This window comes from Salvelinus namaycush, chromosome 25 (genome assembly GCF_016432855.1).
Source record: "Salvelinus namaycush isolate Seneca chromosome 25, SaNama_1.0, whole genome shotgun sequence".
NCBI lineage: Eukaryota > Metazoa > Chordata > Actinopteri > Salmoniformes > Salmonidae > Salvelinus > Salvelinus namaycush.
Genome location: NC_052331.1, coordinates 10,091,805 through 10,105,531, shown reverse-complemented (window position 1 = coordinate 10,105,531; position 13,727 = coordinate 10,091,805). Strand labels below are relative to the sequence as shown.

Sequence of the window (13,727 nt, the reverse complement as noted above, 5' to 3'; positions counted from 1 at the left end):
TATATCTTTCATCTCTGTGTTTCATAATTGTCCTTCAATTCGCAAGAGGCTGAATGCATCTCACCGGAGAAAGCATCTGAACGAACAAAACAGTGCCCCTCTGTTTCTGTATGTGTAGGCCATTTATCTGATGCTGTCTGGTCCAAAAGAGTATGACATTGTTGCTGCCCATAGCATTGAATGCAAAGGAAGCCAGCGAGCATTTGGCCTCCCTTGATAGAAAAAAAGTATAAAATAATTGAGTGAGCTCAACTGTGATTGGTCCTGGTGCACCAAAAAAAAAAGTGTCAAGGGAAGCCAGTTTGGATTTGGCGTCACTCCTATCAAATCGCAATGAGAGCATACGTCATTGACAGAAACAACTTGAATTGTTGCATCTCATTGTGTTGTTGTCCTCAAGGGACTAGCTAGCTAAAATTTGCCCTCTCCTAAATTAGCCATGGATGAAGATTGGGATTTGGACTCCTGGTTTTACTTAATTCTCTCTACTGGCCAATGATTATAATGGCAATTCTGATCCAACCATTAATTTGTACATTGTTGTGTCCCTGGCCTGAGAGGATGGAAGTTCAATATGTAGCTAGATGTAGAAGGTTAATGTTAAGTAGCTAACGTTGCCCATGAAAATAAGTTAGGATACCTGGCTAAAATGCTTGCTCGCTAGCCTAAGACAACAACAAATAAATTTGTGTACTGTATGACAGAGTGATAAACCGCTTCATCAACATGAAAGAGAGGATGATGGCATTGGCGTTTCTCTACAAGTCGGGTGAGTCAGAAACATGGACAGTCACATCATATTTAGCTTACATAGATTGGACTAAATCGTTTTTGGTATCTTTTAGTTGTCACTGTATTAGATTAAGCATTGGTGATTTGATGATGTTGAAATGTTGACGTTGAAATGGTGCTGGAATAGTGGAGGCAGCTTCTGTTTTCTTTGGGACTTGCGGTAACTCTCTGTGGTTCTAAATCAATAGTTGTTTAGTGGTCCGAAAATGTCATAAACATAAACTTGCTTGACCATGCTGTAGGTCATGTAACTGTTTGTTACATGCAAAATGCTTTGTGGACTTCACCAGTTTTGCGCTCTGGTTTTGTGACGAAATAAAAGGTGTGGTTGAATTTTTTCTGCCACTGTGTCTTATTGTCTCGGCCTTAGGCCTATATATCACGGTCGCAAGGCGTATGAACTAACAGGTTATAGAATAAACAACACAATTATCACAACACAGGTTGTAATATGGCTTTTTTTAACTTCCCCATTGATTTTACCCACACACTGCTACTGGGAAAGAGCGAAAAATAAAAGACAGATTTAATACAATTAAACTGTTATGAGCTACTTCACTAGGTCCTCAAGTTTGTCCTGACCACATGACCTGACCAGGGAGAACTCGGGGTCCTAGTAATGAGCCTCATCAGTACTGAATATGGTTGTCATACCCATGAAAGTGTTGAAGCATTGGGGCTTGTTGTCCCAGTAGACAGGGACTCCAGATGATGGTGTAAAGGGTTGCGTCAATCAAATCTGGTATCAGAATAAAATGTGATTCAGAGTCACCGAATATACTATAAGTACTTTTATTAAACTCAAGTGATAAATGGTAAATGCAATTTTCATATATACGGGTTCACTGTAACACCTCGCAGGGCAGAACAGAGAACTAACTTATTCATACAGAGTTCTTCTTATATACTAAGACAAAGTTAGTTCCCGCTTCTGAGCTGGCCTGTCAAAGTAGAGGCTGAGCGTGGTCTAGACTCACTCAACCTATCGTTGGCGCACAGGCTGGTCCCAGCCCCTGGCGCTCCAACTGTCCGGCGCTGTTGCTGTGTAGATTACACGCCCACACCCTAGAAACTGAGGTCAGACAGTTCTGCAACATTGTTGAGCTATTTACACCTGCATGGAAAACATACTGTTCCCGCTCAAGGTTAACCACAGCTTCTCAGCACACTATCTGGGGCAAAATGTTACTTCCAGCACACACACACAGACACCCCCATTATAGGCCAAGCATATTTTCAATCCTCACAATGGCTAGGCCGATACCACACACCACCGGCTCAGAGTACAGCGAGCAGACGAGCAGGAAGGCCCAGAACAGCAGGTAGATCACTGGCCACACCGGGCTCACCCGATGACACGACAGTCAACAATCTATACACAAGCACACTATACACAAACTATACACCGGGGCAGGCAAATAGATTCAGCCGCAGGCCGATTTTTGTCAGAGCAGATGGTTGGGGTCCGGAACATAATGATAATAATTTGTACATGGACAATTGACCACAATTAAGCCCAAAAATAGGTTGTATTTGAAAAGAACAATCATTTTATACCTTGGTTACATTGAGACACGATCACGTCTCTTTATTCGTGGGAATACTTCGATTTCTACATGAATTTCTAGTGATTTTATAGTCTTTGTTGACCAAAAAACTAAAACCACAAAATATATTTTTTAATCTCCCGCAGGCAGCCTGTTGCAGACCCCTGCTATACACAATGCCGTTCGTCAATTAATTAATTAATCTATGCATCTAACACACAAACATTCAATTAATTGTAATACAAACACAATGCACAGAGAACACAAAACCTGCTTTGAACATGATGACATTGTGCATGTGTCAGCATGTAACAAGAGTAGACCCATTACTCAATACTGTCCTGACTGCAGTCAAGCATTCCTATCAAAATCATGCTCCTCACAAAATGTGCAAGCTGGCAATAACCTTGTCCAACAGGATTCAGTGCACAGATATGGAGAGTTTATAAAGGCCGATACAGGTCTGGCTGTTTTGATGCGCAGCACAATCTGCCCAGCGACAGTGACCCCATAGAAAAGGTTGTTTATGAAGCCCACATAGTTGATAAGGGTATACAGTGCCTTTGGAAAGTATTCAGACCCCTTGACTTTTTCCACATTTTGTTATGTTACAGCCTTATTCTAAAATGTATTCAATTTTTAAAAATCCTCAGCAATCTACACACAATATCCCATAATGACAAAACGAAAACAGGTTTTTATAAATGTTTGCACATTTATAAAAAAAAGAAAGAAAAAAAAAAGAAAAACTGAAATACGTTATTTACCTAAGTATTCAGACCCTTTGCTATGAGACTCGAAATTGAGCTCAGGTGCATCCTGTTTCCATTGATCATCCTTGAGATCATCCTACAACTTGATTGGAGTCCAACTGTGGTAAATTCAATTGATTGGACATGATTTGGAAAGGCACACACCCGTCTATATAAGGTCCCACAGTTGACAGTGTATGTCAGAGCAAAGACCAAGCCATGAGGTCGAAGGAATTGTCCGTAGAGCTCCAAGACAGGATTGTGTCGAGGCACAGATCTGGGGAAGGGTACCAAAACATTTCTGCAGCATTAAAAGTTCCCCAAGAACACAGTGGCCTCCATCATTCTCAAATGGAAGAAGTTTGGAACCACCAAGACTCTTCCTAGAGCTGGCCGGCTGGCCAAACTGAGCAATCAGGGGAGAAGGGTCTTGGTCAGGGAGGTGACCAAGAACCTGATGATCACTCTGACCGAGCCCCAGAGTTCCTCTGTAGAGATGGGAGAACCTTCCAGAAAGACAACCATCTCTGCAGCACTCCACCAATCAGACCTTTATGTTAGAGTGACCAGACGGAAGCCACCCCTGAGAAAAAGGCACATGACAGCCCGCTTGGAGTTTGCCAAAAAGCACCTAAAGACTCTCAGACCATGAGAAACAAGATTCTCTGGTCTGATGAAACCAAGATTGAACTCTTTGGCCTAAATGCCAAGGGGATGTTTTTCAGTGGCCGGGACTGGGAGACTAGTCAGGATCGAGGCAAAGATGAACGGAGCAAAGTACAGAGAGATCTTTGATGAAAACCTGCTCCAGAGCACTCAGGACCTCAGACTGTGGTGAATGTTCACCTTCCAACAGGACAACGACCCTAAGCACACAGCCAAGACAACGCAGGAGTGGCTTCGGGACAAGTCTCTGAATGTCCTTGAGTGGCCCAGCCAGAGCCCGGACTTGAACCCAATCTAACATCTCTGGAGAAACCTGAAAATAGCTGTGCAGCAACGCTCTCCATCCAACCTGACAGAACATGAGAGGATCTGCAGAGAAGAATGGGAGAAACTCCCCAAATACAGGTGTGCCAAGCTTGTAGCGTCATACCAAAGAAGACTTGAGGCTGTAATCGCTGCCAAAGATACTACAACAAAGTACTGAGGAAAGGGTCTGAATACTTATGTAAATGTGATATTTCTGTAAAAATAAAAACTGTTTTTGCTTTGTCATTATGGGTATTTTGTGTAGATTGATGAGGAAAACATTTCTCATCAATTTTAGAATAAGGCTGTAACGTAACAAAATGTGGAAAAAGTCAAGGGGTCTGAATACTTTCCGAATGCACTGTACATGTCACTGGTACACAGCATCAGTATGGATGATATACACTGAAAATAAGATAGGGGAGGTGGAACAAAAAAAGATCCATTAATTTCCCAGTCTAATTGGGCATTAAAAGTATACCCTTGAGAGATCAGAGTACATAGAAAGAGAGGCACAGAGTGAACTGGTATCATATATTTGATGATGTGTAAGTGCGTGTGAGAGACTGAGGAAGAGCGATGCGTTGTTGTCAGGTAGAGTAAGTAGGACTCAGTGAACAGCAGGGCTGGGGTCAGGGTGCAGCGTTTCAAATAAATCATGGCCAGGAGTCGAGGGAGATGGCCTTCCCTCGCTCCAGCGAAAAACAGCCTGAATAAGAAAGAGAGAGAGAGAAGAACAACATTAACACAAAGTCAGCACTGAGAAACTGGAAAAACAGTTGTTGCTTTTGGGCACACAAAGAATGAAGAAACAGTCCATTGTTAAAATATACAGGTGATGACAAATTGGATATTAAAGTAAGGCAGTAGGTTTCCATTCAATTGGCGACAGATTTTCATGCAAATATTCAAAAATCTGCATAAAAACAATATGCACATTTTCCCACCAGAGAGATATTTCCATCAAACTGACTTGTCGCAGATAAAAGTGCGTGATGACATAGTGTACATCAAATTAACTTTTGCAGCTAAATTCCCATGTACTGAATAAAAATACAAGTTAAATGGGTTTCCACCGCATTTTAAACTCTGCCGATTTGTCACAATAAATGTTTGTGTTATATTGCGAATGTGCCCAATCTGGTCTTGGTACGTGCGCTCTAGCCAACAGCTTGCAGATACAGTGCGGGTAGGCTACCTACAAAATGTGATTATTATGGACAAAAGAGCGAGATTATTTGTATTTGTCAAACAGCATGTCAGATTCATGTCACCAGAATAAGACTCTCGATATCTATTGGAAAGGAGCATCACGATCACTGTGCACTTTCACCACCCTGTGAAGTTCATTATAACTTATTTCATCTGTAGCCTTATAAACGGCATACTTTCCCGAGTCGTAGTGGAAGGACCACACAACAGTATCAGGATTATTATATCAATATCTTAGCATAAAGGCATTTCCACAGCCATTTGTCACATAATACATTTTACAGACACAAAAAGATCCCACCTTGTCTAGCATAAATTTGTTTAGTCAACATTTGGAAAGTATACAGACAAATTGACCGTTTTCATCAGGCCTGTCGTGACATTTATTATCCGACATTAACTTTACTTGCATAAAAAGGTTGGATCGAAACATGGTTATTAATAGATGTAGTGGCACGGAGAGATGAAATACAAGGGACAGAAATTGAGAAAAGATTGCACAGGAAGAACAAGGAACTGAAATGTGACCACAGGGTCATGTATTTTTGTCACATTGATTTCGGTCAAGTTGGGGTTCTAGCACACCTGTAGGGGTCGACAAGCTCCTCTGTGACATAGTTGAGGAAGTTCCATCCCCCGTAGGCAAAGGAACCCTGCAGGAAGGACCGGGCTATCTGGCCAATGTCGTAGGGCTGGAAAGTCTCGAACGCATGCACCGGCTCCAGACAGTAATACTTTCCTGGGTACACACAACACAGAGTGGGTGGGTGGTGGAATCAGTGTGTGTGTGTGTGTATTAAGTTTGGCCGGATGTATGGAGCGTGGTCAGGGATTATGAGTGGGAAGAAGAGGTATGTGGATTTTAATCCCCTCTTTCACATCAGGATAATGCAATCCCCCGGAAAGCACGAGTTAACAGTATTGTGGTGTTTTGGCACTACTTTAAGGTTCTTTAGCCACTTTCCCCCTCTCACATCTTGTGATTACTACTGAGTGTTTCACATTTTCTGGGTGAATAACAGAGCCGACTAGCTGTTCAGTCTTAGTAGTGCCTCAGACACTTTGTCCAGCAGGGGGAGACAAAGATTAAGGCTGTAAAGTTTGTAAGTGGGCCCAGAGTCGACTTACAGAGTATGTAAATGTGGAGTGATAAAACAAATAAACAGTTACAGATACATAAATTGAATGAGTGAGACAGAGACAGGGAGAGCCTACCTTTGCTGATCTGCACAAAGGCCATAATGATGATAAGCCCCCAGGCCAGTAGCTTGCGATTATGGCAGCCACCCGCACCTCTCTGATTCAGGTTGAGTTAAATGTGGAAGACACATTTCAGTGGAATGCATTCAGTTGTACAACTGACTAGGTATCCCCCTTTCCCAGTAGTGAAGACACCCTGAACACGTGTGGCCCAGCGTACACTGGAGCAGTTCACCCATGTCAGCATAACTGTGAGGAAGGGAGGAAAAGAGTCTCACAAAATAGCATTCAGCAACACATCACACGTTGCCTACAGTAACATTATACTAGATTGGGTAATATGGGAGTAATTCTGAGAAAGAGAGAACAAAACTGACATAAAAAAAATATACCTCAAATCTTTATTGTCCATGTTACAGACAACGGAAATGTGTCGTTCTCAGAGCGCACTCGTTTACCTGGACTGTTTTTGTTTCTGACTGTTGGGTGATCTTCTGGTAGATAATTGCAAGAATGACCTCTGATGCTGTAGTTCTCTGAGGGACTCACGTAGACAGACGGAGGGAGGCCACTCTCTGGGGGGGGAAGCAGGAGGGCAAGTGTGGCTGCAGGATGTAGTTGGAGAAGGTGAGGATGATTACAGCCTGGTTGGTGGGGTAGATCACAGTGGGTGGACAGACTAGAATTGTTTAATGTTATCCCATTTCCCAAGTAAAATGCTCACTAACAGGGATGTAAATACATTTGTGCACAGAATTTAAGTGAAATAAGCTTTTTGTGCATATGGAAAATTTCTCAGATCTTTTATTTCAGCTCATGAAACCAACACTTTACATGTTGCGTTTATATTTTTGTTCAGTATACTTCTTCACAAGAATGAGTAAATAGCATTATAAATGACAATATGTTCAGAATTGAATGTATTGATCAGACATTTATTTGCTAATTTACAATAGGCCAACATAGCCAAAATATTGATCAACATGAACACCCATGAGAAATAATGGTAAGACATCATTTGAACGAGAAACAAATATATTAGAGGCATAGAGCCTAATTTAGGCACCTGGCCACCCTACAGTGTGCAGGATCTCATATTTGTACAATTTGTAACACTCATCTCCCATTCGAATGCTTGAAAAAATCTATAAAAAGTAACAAAATGTGATATCATATGACGTAAAAGTTAATTGCTTAAGCAAATGCAACAACTACAGAGATTGATGGGAGGGGAGCGGGGGAGGAGGGGGACCCATGTACCTCACTTCAATTACGCAGGCTTCAGTCATGCACTTGGCTTCAGTCATTGCCAAGATTGAAGCCGGAGACAAATCCAGCTATGGCTTCCTCCTTGTCAGGCCTCTCACACTAGGCCCAGGGCTTCTGCGATGGACAGCTCCCCCACATACAGTGCTGGATCAAGGGTGACCTCGTTGAAGAGGAGATCCAGGAGCCTGTTCTGCACAGCTTCCCAGGCAACCATCACAGCTGGAATACTGTCATACAAAATCGACTTTACCAAGGTAAAGAAGCGGGATATGCTGTGAAGACGGACCCAACATGCTGTCAGTCAGTTTCAAATCAATTGAGCATTTCAGGCACACATATTCCAAATACACACACTGCAATGTTTCACCAAAAAAATGCACATCCAAATATTGACAAAAAAAATACCAGAAAACACATTGTAGAATGAGTAGATCACTACACAAATTGATAGCATCATATCTCAGAGCAGTAAATAAAAGGAGATTAAATTCACTACCCATTTCCACTTTCAAAAACATTACAGGCTGTGCAGACAGTAGATGTTGTATTTCTAAAATGCAACGTTACAGTTGATGATAGTGGAAAGTGAAATAATATTAACCCCCCCCTTAATCAACACTATTATCCCCAATGACACAAGCTACGTAAACTGTAAGACAACAACCCACACAATGGAATGTCAAAATATGATTTTCAGGGGTAAATTACAAATACTATACACACCTGCAACTCCTTTTGTGGACAACTCCTTCGTGTCAACTTGTGTGCTGGCATTTCTCAGACTAAGGGGTTTAGGGATGGAAGAAGGAAGAAGGAAAACCCATTTAGTGAATATCAGGTGTTTCAGAAAATACACCGTTCACAAATTTTAAAAAACAGTGTCAGACTCATTCAACTCTGATACTTACATTTTGGTCAGCGCTTGCAAGATCCACTGATCACGATGGTACAGAATCCGCCTTCAGGATTAGCTTCCTGGCAAGACCCATCAAATGTTCTCCCCCATTGATATGGCAATTTTGCTCGAAATGTGCACTGCACACACACGTGACATGATTGTAATTTTCGGTGCAGCCTGTCCACCTATTATGAAAAGCAGCCACTGTCTTCATTCTTCGGAAAATAGTGTAACATTAAATGAACACTGTCATCCAGTCACAAAACAGGTAGCTTTTTACGGCATGCTGGTAAGTAGCTTGCTAGCTAAAAGTCACTACACAGATGAAAAGGGGTTAGTTACCAGTATCGTTCTGCTTGTGCTATTTTACGGTTTGTAAACAAAGCCGTATGATGCGCACATTTGATGACAGTTTTAAGGTGTTAACAATACATATTTAAATTAGTTCAGATTATAAAATGCTACCATTGGTGTATAAAATGACATGGGGGAAGGGGGGACTACTTACTTTATGATAAACTGTGTAAATGTACCAGCTACAGTCATTTTTCATACTTGGGTCACCCTACTATGAACTGGTTTCATCCAAATATCCAATTTGATGAAAAACACGATTTTCACTATTTGGGACCTTTAAGTTGGACATGTGCTATTCATGACAGAATTGTCAAATAAAAAGTTATCCCACCAAGTTACACTATCCAAAATGGATTCATTTCGTGGAATGACCCACATGCATTATCTCATCACCATGCATTTCCCTCACCCGGCAAGTCCTCCAAAGACGTCCTTGACGTATGAGTAGTCTCCTCAAGACTTGGGGATAGTGACGCCCAGGTGTTGTATCTTTTTTGGCATTGTATTCATGTAAGAAAACTGTGGCAAGACATCAGTAGATTTATAATTGAACACATTTATGAAGACTTTACACTATTGTGGAGAGATGTACTGCTTGGATTCTTTACATACGATAAGAAATAAGATGATAATTTTATGAAATTAATTTCATTATTCTTTTGGCCAAATTTCATATTCACAAATGTAAATTTACAAACAAAAAAAATATTTTTCTTACCCTACAAAAAGAAATTGAACTGTATTTTAAGACAATTAAATACTCTAACAAAAAATAATTATAAGTGTATGTATGTCCTTGTGTAATTGTAATGTGATATTGTACCCCCTAGCTCGATTGTCCATTGTATATAATCTACATATACTTGTGTTCCCTCATGTACTTTCTGTATTGATTTGTTGTTAATATAAAAAATTCAATAAAAATAAGATAGTGACGCCCAGTTCGGCATAGTGCACCAATGGCTGTGATCACTCCGGTGACAATCCACACGACGAGAGCCAACCCCACAGAGCTGGCATTCTCCATAACGCCCTTTGGGCTCACAAAGATCTCTGGCCCGATTATGTTACCTGAGACAAAGACAGAGACAGGGAGGATTAGGGGGGTGGAAATGCTGCATCAATCTTTCAAAAGAGGCGAGTAATACTCACTTTCCTCTTCCTCATTTATATCAGGATCAACACACAACAACTACATCTTCAGACTACTGGTTGTGATTCAGAAACATAAGATCTCATTATCTGGGTTAATACGGTAGCTCAAAACAGGGCAGCAGCGTAAAACAACCAACTGCTTGACTGTGATCAGGCTCAGGAACAGCCTGGGATGTCACATTTTCTCCCAGGTTTATCTGACCAGACTCATGTAACAGTATAACTTTAGTACGTCCCCTCGCCCCGACACGGGCGCGAACCAGGGACCCTCTGCACACATCAACAACTGACACCCACGAAGCGTCGTTACCCATCGCTCCACAAAAGCCGCGGCCCTTGCAGAGCAAGGTGCAACCCTACTTCAGGTCTCAGAGCAAGTGACGTAACTGATTGAAACGCTAGTAGCGCGTACCCGCTAACTAGCTAGCCATTTCACATCCGTTACACTCACCCCCCTTTCAACCTCCTCCTTTTTCCGCAGCAACCAGTGATCCGGGTCAACAGCATCAATGTAACAGTATAACTTTACGTCGTCCCCTCGCCCCGACACGGGCGCGAACCAGGGACCCTCTGCACACATCAACAACTGACACCCACGAAGCAGCGTTACCCATCGCTCCACAAAAGCCGCGGCCCTTGCAGAGCAAGGTGCAACCCTACTTCAGGTCTCAGAGCAAGTGACGTAACTGATTGAAACGCTAGTAGCGCGTACCCGCTAACTAGCTAGCCATTTCACATCCGTTACACTCAGACTGCAAAAGTCCTTCTAAAAGATTAGCTCTACATGCAGAGAGAATGGTTGTCGTTGTGAAGTTTCTGATTCTACAGCTATCCAGTAAAGATCTTGGTTTTCCCCCAAAATAGACCCACCGGTCTAGCCCAGGGCTTTCCAACTCCGGCACCTCTCTGATTCAGAGGGGTTGGGTTAAATGCGGAAGACATATTTCAGTTGAATACATTGTTGGACAACTGACTAGGTGCCCCCCTTTCCCTGAAGAGCAACTGCTCCACAGGGGGTAGCTCTCCAGGAACAGGGTGAGCGAGCCCTGGTGTAGCCTATTTTATAGAACTGGGTGAGGTTATTATCTTGTCTCGGTGCAGGAGATTTGCAACATGCTTCTTGTGAATGGTGCGGCCTTGGCCACTATGCTGATCCATGCTGATGATGTAAAGTACAGCCGCTACACAGGCCAAGCATTAGTGAGATTACTTTTCATCTACTTTCTCTGCATGTGGGTGGGGTGGCTGCTGCTCTGTGACAGCCATTTAGAACAAATCCACATACTGGTGAAATAGACACGACTCATACGAGCACATAATGCATTATGTTGGGCCCTTTCTTGCTATGACAAAAAAAAACTGTCCGAAGGATGTAGTCTGGACCGTAAAGAAAAAAGACTGTAAAAAGAGGTTTTGAAGATATTGTTCAGATCAGCTGTGAAATGAGCACTGTTAACTGTGCAATCTGTGAAAGGTTCTTTACTCTGCTAGGTTCTGCAACAACAACAAAATCCATGTCAGGTTGGATCTCAGGTGGTCACACGAAGATTGAGGAAGTCATTATAGATAGGATAAAAGATGAGCATAATGATTTACCCACAATAATTCCACATGCGCTGACAAAGCCAATCTCTTTCTTCAGGGCCACTCTTCCCAAGCTCTCTTTACTGGATTACGAGGAAGGGGTATCCCCGTCTGCCGATGTGTTAACCCGCTGCCTAGGACCGTCGGTCATCCAAGATTGCTGTTGTTGGATGAAATGCGCAGCTGCAGTACGACCTAGCTCAGTTTCATGTTACTTGCACTAATGGAGGGGAAAAAAAATGTTTATGTGGGTCTATAGCAAAACAATAAAAGTCATAGCTCCTGAACTACTAAACACACATTTCCAAATGGCAAGTGTCAAGTTATTCTCTATATTCAACTAATAGAAGGCGTTCAGACGTGCCTTAACGTAGCGTTTTCCTGCCAGTCAGATAGTTCGTGGATTACACTGAGATTACTGCTATTATTAAAATCTACATCACTTCATAAATAAGGACTGCAACCAGCTAGCCCTGCTCCAACTAGCAGAAATAGGCCGCTGAAGACAATATTGTACGCCTACTGTACACACCGGCTGGTGCACATCGAAAATAACAATGGTAGGCTGGCAATGTCAAGCAATTTACAGTATCCGTAAACTACTTATTTCCAAGAACGCTTGTTGTGCCAGATCAATATAACTTGCCTATGACAAGTTTGTTTTCATTTGTCCCAAAGTGATTTGATTTGTTTAAAACATGTATGCATTATATAGCCTAGTTATGAGTGCGATTCAGATTGGATGTTAACAATATAGCCTATGCCATTGCAATCTGACAGCCTCAAATTAAAAGAATCGACAGAGTGATTGACCCACCTCATCATTCTCCGAGTTGCCGTGATTTTTAAAATGAAGAATCTCCAGCATCCTGTTGTCAAGCACACTCGACAGCTGTTTTTTCTGGCTAAATGAAAAATGTAACACCATTTGCTTGAAATGCTAATTTCGAACCAATCAACATGGCCGGGGTGTCAATGTATTATTTTACTGTAAGAATATGTCGGTATTAACTCAATTCAATTTAATAATTTTGGTTTCTATTAGTTTGGGGAAATTCAAGCGAAAGTAGAATGATAGAAAGTATTCCAATAAATGAAATAGGAGGGGATTAAGTAGCCATCACATTATAGCACTAACACTTAATAATGCCAGTGTTACCTTGTGAGTTGTCTGGAAACTAGACTGATCTAAGAGACAAAACAGGTTCCTCTAAAACAGACAACATGGAGTCAACCATGTCTTCTGGGTGGAGGCTACATATTACTCAACTAGAACGCCACAGCTAGCGGTTTGTTTTTCTCATAACAGGAGCCACTCAGTCATCACAAAACTCTTGCAAAAAACCTTATTAAGGTCACACACAAACAGAGACAAACATTAAACACGGACTTTGAGTTGGTAAAAAAAACAAACATGCATCTTATACATGTCATTCTGACTGACTGCCATAATGACACTGATCATGCATGCACACATTGCGTACACGCACCGAGTGATTACGGACATTTTCAATCTCTCCCTATCCCAGTCTGCTGTCCTCACTTGCTTCAAGATTTCAAGGGCACAGATAGATATTTCACCTTGTCGAATATATAAACTCAGCAAAAAAAGAAACATCCCTTTTTCATGACCCTATCTTTCAAAGATAATTTGTGAAAATCAAAGTAACCACAGATCTTCATTGTAAAGGGTTTAAACACTGTTTCCCATGCTTGTTCAATGAACCATAAACAATTACTGAACATGCACCTGTGGAACGGTCGTTAAGACACTAACAGCTTACAGACGGTAGGCAATTAAGGTCACAGTTATGAAAACGTAGGACACTAAAGAGGCCTTTCTACTGACTCTGAAAAACACCAAAAGAAAGATGCCCAGGGTCCCTGCTGGGACTAACTGTAAGGGCAATAGTAAAGGGCTTACATGTGTTCCATATATATACTGTATGTTACAGGAGAAGGTCAATTTGGGAAATGTATAAGTTTCCA

The 13,727-nt window shown here is 41.8% G+C and overlaps 1 protein-coding gene across 1 annotated transcript; it reads right to left on the bottom strand.

The window, feature by feature from the left end:
• Positions 1–5,838: 5,838 nt before the first annotated feature.
• On the bottom strand, positions 5,839–11,461 carry slc7a8b (solute carrier family 7 member 8b). The gene is made up of 6 exons (XM_038964333.1): positions 11,440–11,461; positions 9,957–10,070; positions 7,035–7,154; positions 6,639–6,724; positions 6,491–6,542; positions 5,839–6,014 (listed from the first exon to the last, which is right to left on the bottom strand). Exons 1-6 carry the CDS (start codon positions 11,459–11,461, stop codon positions 5,839–5,841), a joined length of 570 nt encoding a protein of 189 aa, XP_038820261.1.
• Between the last annotated feature and the right edge of the window lie 2,266 nt (positions 11,462–13,727).

What these genes read in the sequence shown, in the direction of transcription:
- slc7a8b (XM_038964333.1), bottom strand. Translation starts at nt 11,461, where the DNA reads ATGAGTCGTGTCTATTTCACCA. An exon ending in GAGTCGTGTCTATTTCACCA is followed by an intron (nt 10,071 to 11,439) that starts GTATGTGGATTT and finishes TCTTTGTCTCAG; the next exon opens with GTAACATAATCGGGCCAGAG. An exon ending in CTTTGTGCAGATCAGCAAAG is followed by an intron (nt 6,015 to 6,490) that starts GTAGGCTCTCCC and finishes GTGTGTACCCAG; the next exon opens with GAAAGTATTACTGTCTGGAG.